Raw genomic sequence first — 22006 nt, 5'->3', positions numbered from 1 at the left:
CCCGCTTGCCTGAAGGCCTCAAGGAAGATTTACTCGCTACCAGTGGCAGCTGTCGTGCAGCCTGGAGAGCACATCCACCCCTGCAGGGCAGTTCCGTTCCTCATAAGGAAATTCACTTTACACACACTTTCGGGGAAATGTCCTGGGACTGAGCCAGAGCCAGATGGGTACTGAGCTTATTAAAAGCACGCTTGTTACCAGAAAACATTTGCAAACACGTGTGGGTATTTTCGTGTGTGTGTGTGTGTGTGTGTGCACACATCCCTTCAATTAAGAGATTGTCTTTCCAATTGTTCTTCAATATACTTTGCAGTTCTCCCTCATGTGTGGGCATATGCTGTGCGTCACGCTTTTTAATGCTGGATTGCTGTTCTTATGCTTGTTTTTCCCTCCTGCCAGGTGCAGCTCATCCACTATAACCATGAGTTATATACAAATGTCACAGAAGCTGCAAAGAGTCCAAATGGATTGGTGGTAGTTTCTATATTTATAAAAGTAAGTCTCCTGCATTTCTTTATTCTTTTCTTGTCGCCCTTCTCACCCCACTCAGAATATTAGTTTCTAGTCTCTGTTGAAGCTGGAAATTTTAAAAAGGGTGATGTCCATTGATGTCCATGCCTAAGAAAAGGGGCAGGGTTGTGACTTTTATATCCATGAGTTTTATGAAAAATGAAGTCCCCTGTAGAAATGATGGGCTGCATTTCAGAGCCTCAGGGCCTGAGGATTCAGGCAGCTTCTGTCCTCGAGAGGAAAAGAGCACTGGATCCAGGGACAGGCATCAGGTCCCACCTAATGCAGTGGAATCAGAAGGACAGAGTAGCAGAAGAGGAGAGGTGGCCCACTGACACCCCACAGCATAAAGACCTGTCCATCAGTCAGCTGCCCCTTGGAAAAACAAGGGAAAGCAGATGAGCCCTGCTCCAGGCGCTGCACTAAGCAACTCCTTCCAGCACCCCTGCAACTGCTCCGATCACCATCTCCCTCCCTCAGTCTCACGCTCCCTCATATGCACTCCCAGTAAAACAAGGCAGAGGCCACCCACGCTGACCTCCTGACATTCTAGGGAGGCTCCACCTCTCCCCAGCAGTCAACAACAACATAAAATCTCCAACCAAGCATATCCTAATTTGTTTAATAAAATAAGTACCTTCAACATTTTGGCAAATGTAGAGTAAAGCAGTTATACAAAACTTTAATAAAAAATAAAAGAAAGAAAAAGAAAAAAATTGCCTTTCCTATCAGGGAAAAAAAAAAGATTAAAAAAAATAATAAGAAGAAATGTGCAGCAGCTCCAAAAGTCTGCAGTCACTGACCTAGCCCCTGGAGAAGTTTTGGCCAGATCATTGGGTAACGTGTCCCATCCAACACTTGGAATCTAATGACGAGGATCCCTGTTCTGTTATCTCTTGACATTGTCACAAACTCTTGAATAACAAACAGTAGATTCCTGAATGCAAGGCACTGTGATATGTATTTTACATCTATTTTATCATTTCGCCTAATAATAAACCTACATGTTGGGCATTAGTGTCATATTACAGATGAAAAAGACCAGTTCAGAGAATTTTTGCCATCCCACCCAAGTTTGTGTAGCTCGTAATAGCCTAGCCAGGAAAAGAATTCAGGTCTTGCCTGACTTTAGTTTTCATGACTTGAACTTATCCCCACCCTGTGCCTCCCCAACAGAGATCAGAGAGAGAAACTGAGGGCAAGAAGAGAGAAAATGACATTTTAAAACATCCCCCCATGCATCCCCATGCTACCCACAAGCACAGGGCATATTCCCGTATCCCTAGTCCAGCACTAATCATATCATCAATAACTAACTGGTGCATTCTACCCAGGCGACACTCATTGTTGTGAAGCCTGCTGATATGTGACAATATTGTCATGTATATCCAAGAGCACACCTCCCCTTGCATTGTTCCCAATGCCAACCCTTCCATGAGTAACTCCCACTGGCCAACCTGCCTGCCCCAACAATTCCTGTCCCGTGCAGGGCATCTCAGTCTCGGCCCCAGACTTTGCCTCCCTCTGCTCAAAGCTCCTGAGTCGGTGACTGTCATCCTGGAAGCACAGGCACACTACAGCTGACAGAGTGATGGGCACGCAGGGAAGGCAGCCTCTGCAACGGCAAACTCCTGGTGTGTTTCATCGAGATCCCATCGAACAGTCAGAGCTTGCAGGTTCAGGCTGCTTCCCTGCGGAGTGTTGGGAGGAATTTATGCCCCAGGCCCTGAGGTCAATGACGGGGTGGTGACCCGCTCCTGCATCCCCTCAGTCCAGTTTGGTCCCTAGGGATGCTCACATTCTTTCCCTGAGCAAACCTGAAGCTTTCTGGCTACATCTCAAAATAAGCCACAGCATTTCTACATAATCTTTGTTCCACACCATCAGCTCCCAAACAATCAAGTCCATAGTGAGTTATGCAAGCTCTGACTTGTCATTCACTCATCTGAAAACACTGGTTGAGCTTAGGATATAGCCAGCCCTTTGCTAGGCACTGGTACACAGTAAGGAGATGAACAGAGCCCTCGGTCTCTCCGGTTGCACAGCCTCTTGTAGTCGTCCTCCCTCCTGCTCTCTCTGCCTCCCCTTCTTAGCTCTGCAGGGTAGGCAGCGACAGATGAGAAGCCCCACATCTAGGTAGATTAGCCCCAGAGAAGCCACCCTGGCCCAAAGCTGAGCCATCGAAAATCTGGAGTTACCAGCTAAAAGGAGAGATTTTTTTATCTGTGGGTTTTTATTTGTCTCTGTCCTCCGCTGATCCCCCATCCTTCCTATGACCACGGGGGACTGAGATTTGGCTGTAATTGCTGCTCAATCACACACCATTAACTTCCCACTTAAGCTCTTTTATACCAAGTACATATTTTATCCTCTCACCCACACAGCCAACACACTAGAGCCCACAAATCATCTGTGTGGCCTTTGGAAATCTTTCAATTATTTTCAATCAGCTCAAAAGGGTCTGGTCCCAACATCACTGCTGCCCAGACTCACCAGGTACCAGGATCCCAAGGTCTCCAGTGGTTAAGGTACATGGCAGGTTCCTTACCTGACACAACAGTGTACACTTGGCCCTGCTTCTCCCAGGGGTGTGTCAGCACAAACAGGAGGCTTCAAGCTATCTGGTAAATGGCTGCAGAGGATGTCAGAGTAGAAGTTGAATCTGGCACTAAAGTTTCCAGGCAGCAACCGTGTTTGATTTGGGTCTTTTCTCCACTGGGAGGTGGGCTTTTACCTGTATTGAGCACCGTTGCTTACCAAGCTCCCCTTGGCGTGCGTCTCACCGCAACACACCCAAGAAACTGTGCCAGAAGAGAGACAGATGGAGGGAAAATAAACAGACTGTGCTTTCTCCAAACTAAAATTACCTGTTGCTTATCTAATAATAATAATCATCTGCCGCAATTTTTCCAACCCTCAGAATAAATCAGATTTAAAGTGCTGATGTGTCACAACATCCGATTAGCAGCCGAGGCATAAATTGCAGAGCAGAGAGCTGAGCAAGGTAGGAGAGAAATGACTAGGAGGAACAATGGCACCTCAGAAAAGGCAGAGTAAGAAGGGTTGTAAGAAAACCGTGTGCACAGGTGTGTGGGGCCAAGTCACAATCTCATACACAGTGGTTCCCTGGTTTGTGCCCCTTGAAGCTTGGCTTTTTTTCCCAAGAGAGGAATTTAGAGATGTAAGGGCATAGGCATAAAATGGGAACTGATCATCTAGTACTATGTTTGGCCCATAATATGCACTCAGTAAATATTTATTGGATGGATGGATGGATGGAGGGAGGGAGGGAGGGAGGGAGGGAGGGAGGGAGGGAGGGATGGATGGATGGGTAGATGGGTGGATGGGTGGATGGGTGGATGGATGGATGGATGGATGGGTGGGTGGGTGGGAGGGTGGGTGGATGGGTGGATGGATGATGCCTCTATTCTGGATATTCTTTCTCTCTCACTCTTAGAAAAATACCCACTTCCTAACATGTCACTCCCTACCCCCTGCTTAAGCCCTTTGATGGCTCCTCATTCCTATAGAATAAGGTTTAAATGTCCTAATGTGATGCCCAAAGCCTGACATGTTCTCACTCCCCAATGTCTGCATATGTACAGATCCTCTCTATGGAATGCTTGCAGGATTGGGGTGTTTTTCTGTTTTATTTTGTTTTTGCCTTTCCTCCTTTTCCACATTCTGCCATCAAAACATTTTGTTAACTTCCACCCATCCTTCCATGCCTTAGGTGGCCAGATTCCATGGGTGGTGAGTAGTCTTCCTCTGACATCATCACACCTGTATATTAGAACCATTTGTTTACTTGCCTGCCTTCGTTTTCTAGACTGGGGTTTCCTTGAGAGTAGGGTCTGGGTCTTTGATCTTTAATTTCCAGCCACCACAGTGTCCAGCACATGGTAGGCACTCAGTCAATACACACAAGCAAGTGCATGCATGGAGGCAATGTTTATCCTAGAAGAGAGCTGCCCAGTCATTAATATCTCCTTTTCTCCCCTAGGTTTCTGATTCATCAAACCCATTTCTTAATCGAATGCTCAACAGAGATACTATCACAAGAATAACATACAAAAGTAAGTTTGGTTCAATTTCGTCTACAGCAACTGTTCTATAAAGGTTACTCCTGTCTGAAGGCAGGAAGCCAGAACTGATGATCTCCACAGGCCCCTTTCAGCTTCATGATGCTGTAATTCTATAGAAAGCCTCTCTGGAGAGTCAGGGCTGCCTAAGAAGCAGCTCATTTCAAACAGAAGTCCCCAGGGTGTCTTTGTCATCCATGCCTGTCTAAGGCAGTAATGATTATGATAATGTTGGTCATCGTTATCCCACAGATTGGTAATGAGCTGGGGGACTCCACTGGCTGACAAACTCCACCACGTCAGCTGTCCACAGTTGGAGATTTGCCAATTATATGATTGAAAATGCACCCACAAGGTGCTTCAGATCCAACCGTGACACTTAACAGAGGCTCTCAGTTGGACCAGGTCTCCCTCTCTGTTGGCTAGGTCTCCCTTCCAGGCAGAGGCATGGTGGCATCTTTTTTCATCTGCATGTGTGGCCCACAGATCTAGAGGACCCTGTCAAGTTTCCTTGGGTTTCCAGAGTGTTTCACTGTATCATCCTAGACTCCTTAAGCAGAAAAGAGTGAACAGTGCAAAGTTGAAGGAGGAAGAGAAAAGAGGATTATCCACAGCAATCCCAGGAGTTGCAGGATTTGGGAAAAATCATGTGAGATAGCACACACCAAGAGATGAAAGAAATTAGTACAGGAAAATATATATACATTTTATTTTTTCCTAAATAAGAGTGAGCAGGAAACTGGGATACAAGTCTTGACTTTATTATTCATCAAGGAGCTTCCTCCCTTTGACTCTGTTTCCTCATCTGTAAGGTGAAAAAGTTGAACTTCAGGTTTCTAAAGTTATTCTAGGTCTAGGATTCTGATTCAAGCAATTCACAAAAGTAAAAAACAAACACTTCCTATAAAAGTCCTTCACTGAGCTAAGAGCTCAGCTGCGTCTGCCATTTCTACCTCCAATAGGGATGTGCAAGAGACAGAGAGTATTGGCAGGTCTCACCTTGGACTGCTGGAGAGAGAGGATGGAAAATGCTTCCCTCCTTCATTTCCTCATTCATTCAGCAAACAAACATTTCATGCACACCTGCCCCACCCATGACAGGCACCAAGGGAGGCTGCAGGAATGTAAAGATGACCCGGACACCAGACCTACCCACAGGCAGTCACTGCCAAGTCACTGCATATGAAGAGGTTAGGGGGCTCGTGGAGGTGATGAATGACCTGGAGAATCAGACTCCACTTAGATAGACATTGCCTTGAAGAATGGATTAAATATCTCCAAACACATTCTGCCCCTCCTCATCAGCATTCTGATGGAGTCCTCTCTAAGCACACACTTAGATTGCTCAGAGAAGGGAGATATTGCTGTCTTGTGTGTAAATAGCACATTTATAACTGCCCATAAAAGATTATTATTCTTTTAACTTTTTTGATTAAAAATGCATGAAAATTAAGTAAAATGTTTTCAAATAATCTTGAATTTGCAGTTCAGAGACCATGAAAAGCCATGAAATCACACATTAAGCCACAACACACAATCCGACAGATTGCCAGTTGCAGATTCAATCATTAGTGAGACTTTCCTCCCCAGCCCACCCCCGGCACTGGTCTGATTAATATTAAGTGACATGGCTGCTGCTGAAGATGAAAACATCCACGCAGGTCTGTGCTATGGGAATGTGGCCTTACTCAGGAACAGGTATTGATTTTGGTGCAAATGGGGGACTGGAGAACCAGTGTGTCAGATCTTGTTAGGACCAATGATGGGTGACTGTTTTGTGGCCAAGGAAAACTTCATCTGTTTCAGGTAAGGTGTCCCTGTTGACTACCACCTCCACGGGGTCCATGGGAACTGAGAAGAACACATGTGAGCGATAGCTGAAGTGGCTAGCAATGTTAAAACCCAAGACCTTTATGCATGTGTTCATTCACTCGTTCCACAAATATTTACAGAATGGGTCCTGAGTGCCAGGAGATAGAGAGATGGATAGAATGCCTTTCCTATCCATAAGGTCTTCACTCTCTAGTCAGGGACAGAGACATAGCAGAGTGTATCCTAAGGATTTATGTAACAAGTACAATGTTAAAAATATGAATAGGAACCTTGGGATCACAGAGAAGAGAATGATCAAATCTGCTTATGATTACGTGGGAAGGTTGCACAAAGCAGGTGCCATTCAAAGAGGGGCTGGATGAATGAGTAACTATTTTCCAGAGGGTGGGGGGAGAGAAGGGAAGAGAGGGAGGAAGAGAGGAAGAGAAGGAAGGAAAAAAGGGAAGGAGGGACAGGGAAGGGGGGAAGGAGGAAAGAAGAAATGAGGGAAGGAAGGAGGAAAGGGAAGGAGGGAGGGAGGGAGGGAGGGAGGGAGGGAGGGAAGGAAGGAAGGAAGGAAGGAAGGAAGAAAGGAAGGAAGGAAGGAAGGAAGGAAGGAAAAGCATTCCAGGCAGATGGGGCGGCACATACAGAACTTGGAGAGCATTGAAGAGCTGTGAAGAGCTCAGAGGGAGGACCTCTGTCTTCCTCAGCTCTGCATCTCACTGCCTAAGACAAAGTACACCCAATAAACACTGGTGATGGCCTGAGTTAATCCAAGAATGGATGGCCTCCTTCAGTAGCAGTGACAGGGGCACAGGGAGTGGCAGGAAAGCTGTTCTGGAGCCAGGTGTCGATGGCGTGCTAAGGCGTTCCTGCCAAGGCAGCAGGCACACGTGACAAAACGCCCTCACCACCTCTGAAGACACACTCTGGGAAATGCAATTAGAAGAGTGCAAGAGCACCCTCTCCTCCTTCTGTCCCTAATACTCGATGCCTGTCAGGACCACGGGAAACGAAAGGGGAACTAAAGCAAAATAAAGAGGCCCTGGCCTGAGTGGGAGAGGTAACTGCTTCAGGCCCCGTGATAACAGGTATTTTGTCTTCTTACACTTCGGCAGGGAAGAATGCAGGTGTTCCCTGTAGTGACCTTTATCACATACCTGAAGGAAGTAGCACTGCAGGGATAATGATGGCTGATACATGAGAATGGCACAGAGGCCACTATGTCCCTGACACTGTGTCTGAAGGGGATTGATTTGCTCTGTGGGAAACCACAGCATGCATCTATCCAGCTAAACTCCCTGAGGCAGGCAGGGGAGTCTGGTACAGGAGTCATTCACTAGGACAGCCAGTGGGTGGTAAACACAAGCCTGGAAGTTTCTTCCGAGGCCCTGCAAGAAGCAGTGGGTTATGCTGGCGTCAGCCCATGAATTCAGGTCAAGATGAAGACAATGCCACCTGCTCAGGGGCACCTACCAGGGTATCCTGCTTCCATACTTCTAAGAGAGATAGAGAGAAATCAGCACCACCCTGATGCTGCCACTTCAACCACACTACCCAGGGACACCTGACTCCCATCCCTACCCGCTCTCCCAGCCAGCCCATTCTGCTACTGCTACCAGAACTAAACTCCAGCATAGCTTCTCGTTGTCCTGCTCATTTAGACACAGTACCCACTGTGGAATGTGAAGGTGATGCTACCTGAGCACTTCCACACTCCAGGATCTGTACTTTACACAGGGCACCTTACCTAGTGCTAACAAAGTCCTTCAAAGTAGGTACGATTGCTAGTCTAGGTTGCAGATGAGAAAACTAAGTCTGACCAAGGACACACGTCTAGTAAGTGGCTGTGTGGGTCAGCACTCCGGCATAGTAACCCATCATTCAACAGTGAGCACTGACTTCTCACAGCTGCCTCTGTAGGTCGGTTGTGGTGGTTCTGTTTCTGGCTGTCAGCTCCACATGGCTCTCATTTTTCTAGAATCAGGAGGACATCCAGGGCATGTATTTCTCATGGTGGAGGTCAGAAACACGTGATGCTACTTAAGGCCCAGTCTTGAAACTCACGCTCTCACTTCTGTTCTCTTTCCACTAGCCAAAGCAAGCCACCTGGCCAAGCCCACCATCACAATCCTCCCATGGAGATGGGGGTGGGAGGGAGTGAACATTTCCTGAACAATAGTCTATCTTTCCATAGTCGAAAATCAAGTTTTCAAACACAGGGCCTCCTGGATATTTCTTCCTGTGTCTTTTCCTTCCTATCATGCTTCCTCCATAAACAGCAAGGAAAACTTAGCTCTTAGCTTAGCTATTCTTAAAACTCATTGTAATGCTCATATTTTCACATTGCATGGAACTTGCCAGCATGTTTTTCTCTCAGATCCAACCTTGATTCAGTCTGAGGAGCCATCTCTTTGCTTTTTGTGTTAGCTTCCACTTGGAAGGGGCAAAAACTAACCACAGAACTCATGGGCACTTTGACAGTTCAGGCTCATTAGTCCTAAGTTCTCTGTAGCTCCTGCCAGTCCCTTGGCATGGGACCTCCAGTGGAAATCAGGGTCATCCAGAAGAACACAGTGGTCCTGCCATTATTGGCATACATAGTAACCAGAGAAGGCACAGAGACCAGTTCTAATGGGGTCAGTCTTCTCCATGACCTCACCTTGGAGGCTATTGTAATCTAAGACTGCAGGCAGGTGACATGATCTGCTCACCAAAGGATCACTGTGGTTGCTCAGTTGAGAACAGATTACAGAGGGGCAAGGGTGAAACTGAGAGATGATTGCAGCAATCCAAATGATGAGACAAAGGCATTGATCATGAACAGGTCAGTGAGGGGAGGGGAGGAGAAATGCTTGGGTATATTCTGAAGAAAAAGCCAAGAGATTTCTTGATGGATCAGGTGTGTGGTATGAGAGAAAGAGAGAAGTCAAGGATTACTGCAAGGTTTCTACCCTGAGCAACTGGAAGGTAGACATTTCCATCCTCTGAGATGGGGAAGACTGTGGTTGAAGCACACCTGTGGGTGGAAAGGGAATCAGAAGTTTTGAACATGTTGAGCTTGCAATGTCTATTAGGCATCCAAGAAGAGGTGTGGAGTAGGCAGTTGGATAGATGAGTCTGGGTTTCAGGAGAGAGAACCAAAGATATAAATGTGGAAGACACTGGCATCCAGATGGCATTTAAACTTGGGTGAAATCACGGGCGTGAGAATAAATAAAGAAGAGAGGCGGGACATGTCTTTACTTTTGATAGAGCAGCTTAGATCTCCATGACTTAGAATGGAAAATCACTTCTAAAGATATCTTGAAAATCCCATCCCAAAAGTGACTCCTGTGCAGCTGTCTCATCAGCTAGCTGAGGAGGAGCAGAGTGGCAGGGGCGAGGATGAAATCATGAGATAGAGTCACCACGAAATGACAGCTGTAGAGACACAGTCCGTGTGCCTGCTTTACAGGATTGGGCACTGAAAGAATGACCAGGAAAAAAGGGGAATCTTGTCAAATCATTCTTTTGAACCAGTTAAGAAGATTGATGCCAGGGAATCCATAAAAGGAGGAAAGGAGAAGAATCTTGCCAAGAGAACTGGAAATTTTGGAAGCCAAATACCATGCTGAAAGGCCATCATACTCATGGGAAGCAGTGTGTTCTAGGGAGAGGGATGGAACTAAGCTGACCTGGTCTCCTGTCCTGGCTCTACCACTTCCTTTGCTTTGTGACTGCAATCAAATTTCTTAACATCTCTGATACACGAGTCTCTCATCAGTAAGATGAGGATATTAATATTGATATTGAGAGGGCTGGGGTGAGAATTAAACAAGGCAATGTGTCAGTTGCCTGGACAGTTATTGGTATAAACTAGGTGCACAATAGATGTGCATTCCTAAGTTGTCCTAAGGGTCATGGCTGTCAAATCCAGCTTCTTCAAGGGCAGGAGGCAGGTCTCTATGACACCAAATAAAAATTATGTCAAAGGTGAATACAATACAGGGCACACAGGCAACAGAAGTTGCTCAGTTTAACTGAAGAACAGCTCCTGTGGTTGAATCCATGCACTGGATGGTAATGGCTGAATGAGATTCTACTACTTTCCGTGGAAGTTTAGATTTCATATATCTGAGAAAACTTATAAAACACTCTCATCAACCAGGACTGACTATGGAAGAGAGCAGCCTGAATTAATTTGAGGCTGAAATTAGAAAGTCTTCTAAAGAAAATCCATTTTATTAAAGTTAAATTCCCCTTCAACAGATTGAGGGTGAAGACTGAAATCGTGACATTGAAAAATGGATTGTCTGAGTGGATATTCTGGAGGAGATATTGGTAATTTACTTCAAGTATTTTAATTTTTTAATGTAGTGTATCGGAGTAATACCAATGTCCCTCCAGTTTCTTTTGTGTTAATTAGCAGACACAGAACCCCAATTACATAAAAGGTAATATCCTTATCATTTTAGTGTCCACCTGATTTTATTGAGCCAGCATTATTTTTAAAAAGAGACTTGATGGTATTTTCAAGTGGCGAAACTTGTAACTAATGGAGTGCAAAGAGCCTTCTAAATGGGTATGAGGGAGTCGTTATTAGAACATTGCATATAAATGAACACTTTCTTCCAGTGTCCTAGGACAGTGTATTAATTCTGGTGACTTCATTCTCCTTCAATTTTACGTGCCCCATTCATTTCATTGATAGTAAATACAATGGTGAGTTTCAGTCCAATAAGAATCCAAAGGATCAAAAATTCTAAATTTATAAATGTGTGGCTATTGCCTTAATATATTTGCTCTGAGGAAATAAAGGCACAGCACTGAAGGCATTTGTGAGAGCTTTTAAACTTGGCACATGGTACGAGCCCCTTAAAACATCTTTTTCAGTCTTACCTATTTATAGCTTTTCTTTCGAGCCCCCAACCCCACAGATGAAAAATGAATGTTCAGGCAAAGATAAACCAATTTTAACTGCCTTACACTGAACTGCTCAGTTCTCTGGGACATGTTCTCTGCGCCAGTCCTCAAAGGGACACAATGTTAAATGTGATGAGATATCACCAAGGAGTTTAAGCAAGTTGCTCCCGGTGCCGATCTCTTTGCTTAATTGAACTTGTACTTTCATTTCAAAGGAATGGCTTTGGAAATGTTTTCACAGAATGCGAAATACAGCATACCACTTCCTGGGTTGCCATCTAAGTGGTTACTCATGTCAGCGCAGAACAGGAAAGGAGCAGCTTACCTTCATGAATCCAATTCTCAGAGGCCCTTTTATTCATTTATGGTTTGTGTAAAACAAAAAAAAATCATATTACTTTATTCTTTAGTAATTGCCTTTTTTCATTTCAGTTGAATTCACCTCAGATTACAAGAGGAAATGTCATTCCATATGAGAAAATTGCCGAACAGTTCCATATTGATCAGGAACAAGCCCAGTATTGATCTCTGGAACTGCCTTGCTTTTTGCTCACTGGTATAGTTCTGTCCAAATGGGAACTTCACAAGCAGGAAGCCGGGCAATGTCAGATCTCATCATCAATAGCTCACTTAAGTAAACCCAAAGCATTTAACAGAGGCTGCCGTTGAAACTCGGACTGAGGCAAACATTCCCCCACGGTGTGGTCTTGGCATTTCATGTTTCTCCTCAAAAAAAAAAAGAGAGAGAGAGAGAGAGAGAAAGTCAACTTGGGAGTTGTATTCATGACTGAGAACTCAGTAGAAGATAACTCAAATTCAGCAAGGGCATGTCATAAAATCAGAGGTACAGCTGTCAACTTCTGCAGTCATCTGAAAGAGTAAAATTGGGCTGTAAACTGTGTACCAGTATTCTACATATTTATTATCCAAGGGGTCTTCCTGTGCTCTGATGATACAGACAACAAAAAAATTACAACACCATCATACCAAAAATTTGACCTACCTAAGAAAAATTCGGCTATACAAACTTGTCTATGTTGAGAGATGTTTTTGAATCCATGTATAGAATTTTTTTAAACTGAAGGTGGCCTTAGTAATTATCCAGAATTGTCTGGTGCCCCAAGTAAGAGGTTATGTGATTACCCAAGAAGGAAAAGTAGGTTACTGGCAAAGCCACAACTAGAACTTAGACTTGAATGAACACTAAGAGGATTTTGCCTTCTATGAGCTATTTTCTCGTATGATAGATACTAGATAGATAGACAGACAGATAGATAATAGACGGATTGAAAACCTTTCTCTAAAACCATCCATAAAAATTTATTTGATTTTCTGCCCTCAGTTCCTCTCAATAAATATCCTTAAAGCAAGCAGAGGAACGCATTATCACCCGCTGGCTTCTGAACTTCACCCCAAATTTGCATCTCTCTGTTCACAAACAACTCTGACCTCCTCTAGACCTTTTCTATCTTTACTAATGAGTAGAGCTGTGAGATTTGGGGGAGTCTACCTCCCAGAGCACTAGTTCTCAGTCTCCTTTCTGTCTACAAATCCCAGATGATAACACTGACATACCCAAAATAACGATGTTCTGTTTGTGCTGCATGGACAAGACGGTATGTGGGTAATAATTAGTTCCTTGCCTGGTTAACATGGAAAACACCCCAGTGTGCCTTGACACTAGAGCTAAAACCTCTGGTTTTGCCTATATTCTTGTCCTGGGTCTTAACTGCCTCTGTCCTACCAAATACACCAGGCTAGCTTCAGTGAGGAGAAAATAAGATGCAAAAAGATAGCCTGTGGTTCTCAAACTCCAGTACCTAAAAGGCAGAACACTGAATTAGTGGCAGCCTTTGAGGCAGAGTGGGAAGTCGTGAGGAGAAAGGTTACATGTTATATGCACACGGATGTCAGCAATGTAAAGGTGAGGGTACAGGTGTGTTTGGTGTAGAGACACGATGCCATATGGAGACAGGGCAAGCAGTCTCTCCCTGATGTCTTGGGGCATCACACATATGGGGTGGGGGTAGGCAGCATCTATTTAAGCTAGTGGTAGGGCCTAGAGCCTCAGAGATGTTTCCCCATCAACTTACAAAAATGATGGTGCCTCTTCCTCCCTTGGTTTCTGCCCAGCACCACCAGCAGGTAGAGCTCTAGGCAGAAACCATTTTGTTCATCCATTCAATCATGTTTATTGAGCACCCATATGTGGTGAACCCTGTGGAGCTTGGGGATTCAGAGATAAAAGATGCAAAGCCTTCCCCCAAAGGCTCACGGCTTAGAAGGGACAGTCGAACAGGTAAGTCATTGTTAGCAAGCTAATTCCATACATACAGTGAAAGAGGCAGTCGCTGACTCTTCTGGGAAAGCCAAGGAGTCCTCAGGGAGGACAGCAGTGGTTATCCAGGGAAGCTGGGCAAAGACACACCAGGTAGGGAAGAGGTGACATCAGTACTACGAGCATGGCTGAGGACTTACCTGATCTGCACTTTGTGCAAGGTACTTGAAAGCATGATTCCGTTTGTTCTTCAGACAACCCTGTGAGCCAGGTACTCCAACCACCTGCATATTACAGATGTGGAAACTGAGGCTCAGTGGTTACACACGAGTCCAAGGTTGTACAGACAGTGAGCAGCAAAGTCAGCGCTCAAACTCAGGTCTGAGTCCGGAGCTCACGCGCTTCATGCTGGGTCTTTCCAAGTCCTGTAGTGTGAGGAAATAGGACAAAAGGTGAAGTGGGAGTATTAACTAGATTGGTGGGAGGACACAGTGGTGAACGAGGATCACAGAGGGCAAAGCTGCCTGTGTCCTCTGAGGACTTACATCTCACGGAGGACGTGGACAAGGGGGAATCTCCCAGCAGGACCCCAGCGGGTGGAGTCTGGGGAGTCAGCCCTAGGTGTTATGGAAACACGCTGTTGCCCTACTGCGTGGGATAAATCCATGAACAGGACATTTCACCTCTTGCTCCCAGCCTGCACCTCTCCAGCCCTTTTTCAAATGTGGCTGCAACACAGAGGCTGGTTATAGTTTCAGAGAAACATAAAGGTTGTTTTTCTTTACTCCAGTCACGCCTGGAATGTCCCTCATTCTACTGTCTCCTTCCACCCTTCCTCCCCACCTCCCCAAATAAAATAAAATACAATCATAGCAGCATGCTCGAGTACCCAATATGTTCCTCCTGCAAGCTTGGTTAAACAAATCACATTGACCTTTAATAAAAATGTGCCCAATGCTTCCTTCTCTCATTCAATATGTTAATCTTCAGGCCAAACTACCATCAGAGCAAGCCTCATTAAGTGCAAATCTGATCATGCTACTCCTGGCTTCAAACCCTTCAGTGGCTCCACATTGACTCCAGGATGAAGCCCAAGTTCCTAACAGTGCAGAGAAGGACCTTCCCAGTATGCCTGTGCTGACCTGGCCAGCCTCATTTCTCACACTCTTCCTCCCCCTGCATTTCTTCAACCCCCTGCATCCCATGCACTAACCATCCCCACGTACAGGCCACCATCTATGCCTCCTTAGTACTTTCCCTAGCATGGCTCTGTCTGCAGTGCCCTTGACACCCCACCCCTGCCAGCCACCAGTGATGACCTCCTGGCATTCAAGATGCATTTCAGGTCAGCTCCTTGATCCATCCTTTCCAAAGTCCCCCTCCACCAGGCAGAACTGACAACCTCTCTCTGGGCCCACTGCAGATGTATATTACTGTCTCTGTGACTCCTTAATGCATTCACTTAATGTTCTGCTCACCCCTATTGCTTAACACATATGAGGGGCTTAAGACACAGTCAGAGGCAAATAATGAATACACAGTGTAAACTTATTGTGTTGGCACCTGATCCAACTCCAGAGGATACATGAGTGTGTGCTCTGGGCACCATGACTTTGTCATGGAAGCATATGACCATGCAGGCCACAGTGCAGACCCACCCAGTCATATTCCAGTCACTACCTCTCTCCTGCACTTGTCCTGTTTCCTTAGTGTTTTGATGGAAAAGCAGAAACATTTAAATAGAAAGTGAAAGAAAGTTCTTCCTCCCAGGGTTGGTCTCCAAATCCAGCCTGACCAAGCTCTGTTCCACACGGGCTCTACGTAGACAGAGCCCTAGAGGGGTTTCATTACCACATCTAGGGGAGTGGGAGGCAGCAGGGGGCAGTTTTGGGTGGAGCAAGTTTTATTTACATCACTCCATACCACTGGCTCGATTGATATGTTCATAATTTAATTGACAAGCAAAGGAACACTGAAATTCTAATTTTCTTGGCAAAGATGACTCTTTCTTATCAGAGAAAGTTGAATGAGCAATTTCTGGAGGAAGTAATAGAGAGAAGGGGGTCTTTTCCCTGAAAAATAGATTAGCAGCATTAATGCTCAGGATTAGTAGGTAAATACAGGCCAGGTCAAGGAGCACTTATCAGCCTGACATTATAGTCTACATATATTTATTTTGACATTTGTGGTCTATCTCTTTAACTAGAATGATGGCAGGCACTGCATCTATCTTGTTCTTTGCCTTATCCCTGGAGTCTAACTCTGTGCCCAGCACAAAGAGATGTTTGGTGAATATTTGCTGAATGAATGAATGACCCTGGTCTGGAGGTCAGGGCAGCCAGGTTCCAGTTTCCACTCTGCAGTCAGCAGCTAACTCTGTGACCTTGGGCAGGTTACTTTGCCTCTCTGATCTTCAGTTCCTCATCAATAAGGATGTTACTATCTGCCTGACCCATTTCACTGGGACAGCATGAGGTTCCACCTGCATGTAAAAGTCCCTCTTTACCATTATGCGTGCACAACACTGAACTTAAGAGAGTACATCATCCACTCAAGATTAGTACTTTGCCACTGAGAGTTGAACACATGGATGAGAGAACATATGTGAATCCAAGGGGTCTGGGGAAGGCAGTCTTATCCCTCTGCCAGCCAGGTTTGGGTCCTAGCCATGTGTTCTCCAGGTCTTCTGGGTTGACCACAATGGTGGGTGCTCTTGGCACATGGGAGATGCAATACCTCTGGAGACATGATGTGGAGTCACTGGGGCACAGAGAGCAACTGAGGCCATGGACGTAGATGGGCTACCCCAGGATGAGAAGAGAAAAGAGCCTTGGACTGATCCCTGGTCACTGCATCACTGAGAGAAGCAGGTAGAAGACCAGGAGTCAGCAACAAAACCTGAGAAGAAGTGGCTGGAAAAATAGGAATATGAAGTATGGTATTTTGGAAGTCAGGTCAATAATGTGCTAAAAGAAAGGAGGAGAGATCATGTGGAGAGAAGGAGGGTGAGAGATTCATTGCAACTTATTGAGACTTAAAACTCCAACACATTACAATTTTATAAAAATGCAACCAACGCATTGAATTTGAAGAATTAGAAGGAAAAATACACCAAAATGCTATAGTCATTGTTTTAGATGATTGGGATCGTTACTATTGTCTATTTTCTCTCTTTTTTTAATATAATCCTATATGTCATTTTCATCATTAAAAAACTATATTTAGAAATAATGGATATCTGAGTGTGAATACCTCCAATAGGTGTACAGGCTATGTGCATGGGCTTGACAGAGAGGATATCCACAAAAAATGAAATTAGTTGCTGAACTTAACCTTTGACTCTTGTGGTAGGACTTGGTCTATTTTCCTTTCAAAAAAGATTTTCTTAATGTTCTTTTAATTAAATGCTGTTAATAAATAATAACAATGACCAGATGACTTTTCAGAAGGTACTGAAGCCTTTACTGTCTATTTCATCATGACTATAATGTCTGTGGGTCCAGATCTCAGGGACCATAACTGTTCTGTGGTAGACCACACCACATACAGTTCACCAGTATTCAATGCCCCATCCTTTGGGAGGAATGTGAATCCTCAAATCCCTGATGTTGGTGTTGGCCATGTGACTTCTTTGGCCACCAAAATGTGAGCAGAAGTGACATGTGCCACTTCTGGGATAGAAGTATTAAGAGCCAACGTATGTTTCACCATAATTGCTTTTCCTTCTATCATTGTGATTCACAAAGGTCCAGATAGTGGCTGCTTTAAGAGCTGGGATCTCAAAGTGGGGACAATGACATGGAGGAAAGCCCTCAGCCAATCTGTAATGGACATGTTTGTGAGCAAGAAATAAACCTTTGTTGCTTAAAACAGTTGAGATTGGAGTAGGGGGGAGGGGCTGTTTGTTTTTGCAGCCTATCCTGACACATACAGTCTTCTGGAATCCAAAAAGAAAAAAAGTATTATCAGCAATATCAGCACTTTTTCAGGAAACCTAATTCTTAAGTCTTTCTTATTTTCTTCTCTAGATGATGCATATTTACTACAGGGACTTAATATAGAGGAACTATATCCAGAGACCTCTAGTTTCATCACTTATGATGGGTCGATGACTATCCCACCCTGCTACGAGACAGCAAGTTGGATAATAATGAACAAACCTGTCTATATAACCAGGATGCAGGTGAGCTGCTCTTTGGTCCTTTAGCTAGTGGGGAAGATGATATGGAGAGGCTGTGTGGATGGAGTGCCTACTGTATTAGTTTCCTAGGACTGTTGTAACACAGTACCACAAACTGGGTTGCATAAACAACAGAAACTTATTGCCTCACAGTTCTGGAAACTAGAAGTCCAAGATTAAGGTGTCAGCAGGGTTGGTTCCTTCTGAGGGATGTGAGGAACAGTATGTTCCATACCTCTCCCCTGTTCTGGTGGTTTGCTGGCAATCTTTGGTGTTCCTTGGTGTGTAGAAGCATCACCCCAATCTCTGCCTTCATTTTTATGGGGCATTCTCCCTGTGTCTGAGTTTCTGTGTCTAAATTCCCCTTTTTATTAAGAACACCTAATGGATTAGAGCCCACCCAATGACCTTATCTTAACTTAGCCAATTACATCTGTGATGACCTTATTTACAAATAAAGTCACATTCTGAGGTACTGAGGGTTGCCACTACCTTCAATTTATGAATTTGGGGGGTACACATTCAACCCATAACACCTATGTTTAAAGAGTCAGTATCTGAAATGGCTTAGCATGAACTAATTACATAAACATCCCACCTGTCTGATTGAGAAAAGACAGCAGGATTAGTTCCCAAAGTGTCCTCTACAGCTAAAATAACGCATGAAGCAAATGAGCAAAATAGATGATGTGGTCAAATGTGTTTGAAACCCTGGGTTTTAAAGAGTTAAATCTATTTCATTATTGAGGGACTTCTCAGGGCCTTTTTAAATGACAATACATGTGTCAGTCTCCAAAAGGAGGTGATATGTAGCATTTCACAAACATATGTGAACATGGAATTTTTTTCAGATCATCACACAGTGTTAGTATTCCTCAGAACTGGATGGGCAGCAGATGTGTCCCCCTGTGTCAGCTTTGCTGAATGGCTCTTTGCAACTTCTGTGAAATGAATACACCTCCTCCTAATAATTTGGAGAGACAATTCCATGACTTTGCTCTAGCTCTGACATTCTCTGTGAGAGTCTACAAAATTTTAAGGAAGATGAGCAAAGGAAGCAGAGAATGTATGTTCTCAAACCGACAATAATTTGAATAATTTGAAGTCTCTGATCCTATCTGTATTGATTGGGACTCACTGGGTGACAAAAAACAGTAACCCCCTTCAGTTCAGATAGCTTAGCTTAGTAAAAGGATCTATTCCACAGATGCAGGAGTGTCTCACGGAATGTAAGATCAGAAATTGATGTCAGGAATTCACTAGAACCAGAACCCTGGAAGGCCTTTCTCTCTGATCTCCTCTTCTTACTGCATGTTTGCTGCATTCTTCTCTCCTGCTAGAGACTGTCTTCTTTTGCTTTAAAGTTCTGTGGTGGAACACGACAGCGAACGTTATAGTCAAGCCACCTGACCCTGATATTCACAGAAAAGAAACCGAATAGGTCCAGCTTAGTTTAGCTCTGACCCCTGGACCAATCACTATGACCTGGGTAGTACCACGTGGGAATCAAGGAATGATTAAACCTCGGGGTGTCAGAGAAAGAAGGAATTCTACAGAACACCTAGCTGGATTTCCTCCTTTGAAAGCCGTTTCTTGCATTTGAGGGTGCGAGACAGTAAATGACTTGTTCAGAGACATATGAGCTAGTGAATTGGAAGTAAGGCTCACTCGATGCATGGAGGTCTTGGTGCCCTTCAGCTCAACTGAACCCTCATAAAAGGGGGTTCTAAGAGGCCTGTGCCCTTTCCCAGACAGCCTCCCCAGCTGGCTTGGCCATGGTCTACTTGGTCTTACTTCTTCCCTAGTGCCTTTAAGAAGACAGCGGATCTCACAGCTGTTTCTCTCTCCTCAGATGCATTCCTTACGTCTGCTCAGCCAGAATCAGCCATCTCAGATCTTTCTGAGCATGAGTGACAACTTCAGGCCTGTCCAGCCACTCAACAACCGCTGCATCCGCACCAACATCAACTTCAGTTTACAGGGGAAGGACTGTCCTAATAACCGAGCACAGAAGCTTCAGTATAGAGGTGGGTACAGTAGCCCTGGGAGCCCGGGACCCTGGCTGAGCTCAGTTTTTCTGTTTAGACCAGTTCCTAAAGGCTTGGCGTTATCTGCCATTGCAAGAATCATGCTTATAAATGACAACAAGACCATCACCCTCCATTGTAGGGTGCTTTTCTGTTGGTAGGCCCATATGTAGAGAGAAATGAAGGTGGCAAAGTTTTAAGGGTTTGATATATGTGATATAGGGATATATCATGTATATTAAACCTTTAAACCCCCTCTGCTTCAGGCAAGACAGGCTTTTTTATTGCCATTTTACAGAAGAGCCCAGAAAGGCTGATTTTCCCAAGGTTATCTGTTAGAACAGGACAGCAAAAAGCATTAGAGCTTTTAGTTATATGCCAGATAGACCCCCGTTCTCCTGGAAGGTGAGCAAGTACTCTGTATGCCAGACCAGTGAGACCCAATGAGGTAATGTGTGTGGATGCATCTTTGTCCAGTGCTACATCCCTAGAAGTGGTTATTATTCCTGCTAAAGGGGGCATTTAAGATGACTTCTCCCTCCTATAACTCTTGATCACCATGGTAAACTTTCAGTGTAGAGAGGGAGATGGAGGCAGGACAGTGTCCTGGAGATGCCCTGGACTGGAAGTCAGGACACCCGAGTCCCAGGCCTGGTTCTCACAAGCCGTGCAAACCCAGCCAAGCCATTTGCCCCTCTAGACCTGGTGTCATCATGACAGTCCCTCTCCCATCTACTTCACAGCTTGTTGTGAGGGGCAAACAAGGGCCTGGATGGAGAAGTCCTTTGCAGCAATAACATGCTCCCCAAATACGGGGGCTGTGGTTATTAACAGGCAGCCTTTAGAAGCAGCCACCACTGCTGCCTCTTGGTCCCACTTTATCTCTCTTACTTAATTCCCTTCTTCCTTTTTTCTCTCAGACATATTCGCAGAGTGCCAAAGATTTTCTGCTCCCTTCCAGCCAGAACTACTAAACAAATACACATCCAACTCATTCATTGATCCTTCTCTTTATTCAACACCTATGTATTGTGCACCTACTATGTGCCAGGCACTAACTGGGTGAGGAGAATACAGTGGTGATAAAGACAGATATGACCCCTATCCATACAGAGCTTAAGATCCAGAGCAGGAGTCAGCACATGTCTTCAGTAAAGGATCAGAGAGTAAATCATTTTAGGCTTTGTGGGCCATAGTCTCTGTGACACTCTGACGTTGTAGTGTGAAATCGGCCATAAACAATATGTAAATGATGGGTGTGGCTATGCTGCAATAAAACTTTATTTACAAAAACAGGTAGTATGCCAGATTTGGGCTGTGGGCCATCATTTTCCCATCCCTGTTCTAGAGCGGTGTCATCCACTAGAACTTTCTGCAGCGATGAGAATGTTCTGTATCTGCATCATTCAATGCAGCAGCTACTAGCCGTAGGGGCCTATTGAACATCTGAAGCGTGGCTAGTACAACAATGCAGCTAATTTTTTTATTCTAATTAATTTAGACTTATGGTAGCCCCACGTGGCTAGTGGCTACCATATTGGACAGCATAGGCCCAGAGGGTCGTGGGGAAGGGGGTAGTTGGGATACATATAAGTAAGCAGGTATTTATAAGACAGTCCCTTTCCCTTTAGATGAAGCTCCCCAAACTGTGTGCAAATTAATTCACTTACGCTTTGTTTTGTGTTGTGTGTGTTTGTTTTGTGTTGTGTGGTTTGTTTGGTTTTTTCTTTCTCTCTCTTTCCAGTAAATGAATGGCTCCTTAAGTAGGGACCAAGCCAAGAAGAATCCCACCTCAGTGAAATGCTACAACTGTGAATTAACGTAACCTAGAATGTTCCCCTTGTTTCTTCTCTCTTCCTCCTTCCCCCAAGCCTCATTCACTCTTTGGATTGGCCCTTTTTTCATGAAAAGTGTCTGCAAAACCATGGCAGAGGAGTACATCTCTGACACACATTCACACAAACACACACACAAGCACACATACATACATACATACACATGCAAACATACCTACACACATGCACACTCATGCAACCTCCATGATGGGAAGTCAAGTTTCAGAAACAAAAGGCTCATGCATAAGAGGTCTTAGAAGAAAATAACCAGTTAACCTGATTACAATTTTGATACCGTTTTCCTAAACTCATCAATCTACCCAATGAGACTTTTCAGACTTTGTACATACAAAATTCTTCCAAAAGAGAGGAGA

The 22006-nt window shown here is 44.6% G+C and overlaps 1 protein-coding gene across 1 annotated transcript in view; it reads left to right on the top strand.

Moving 5' to 3' along the window:
• CA10 (carbonic anhydrase 10) overlaps positions 1-21564 on the top strand; it is a 488423-nt gene extending 466859 nt beyond the window's left edge. Inside the window, exons 5-9 of the mRNA XM_063113016.1 lie at positions 400-495; positions 4514-4586; positions 17619-17773; positions 19623-19797; positions 21542-21564. Of these exons, the coding sequence (XP_062969086.1) occupies positions 400-495; positions 4514-4586; positions 17619-17773; positions 19623-19797; positions 21542-21564 (522 nt within the window). The remainder of the gene's footprint in view (positions 1-399; positions 496-4513; positions 4587-17618; positions 17774-19622; positions 19798-21541) is intronic.
• Positions 21565-22006: the final 442 nt, after the last annotated feature.

The sequence above is a fragment of the Cynocephalus volans genome, chromosome 10 (assembly GCF_027409185.1).
Source record: "Cynocephalus volans isolate mCynVol1 chromosome 10, mCynVol1.pri, whole genome shotgun sequence".
Taxonomy (NCBI): Eukaryota; Metazoa; Chordata; class Mammalia; order Dermoptera; family Cynocephalidae; genus Cynocephalus; species Cynocephalus volans.
The sequence above is the reverse complement of the archived record's forward strand: the minus strand, read 5'-3'. Positions and strand labels throughout refer to the sequence as shown.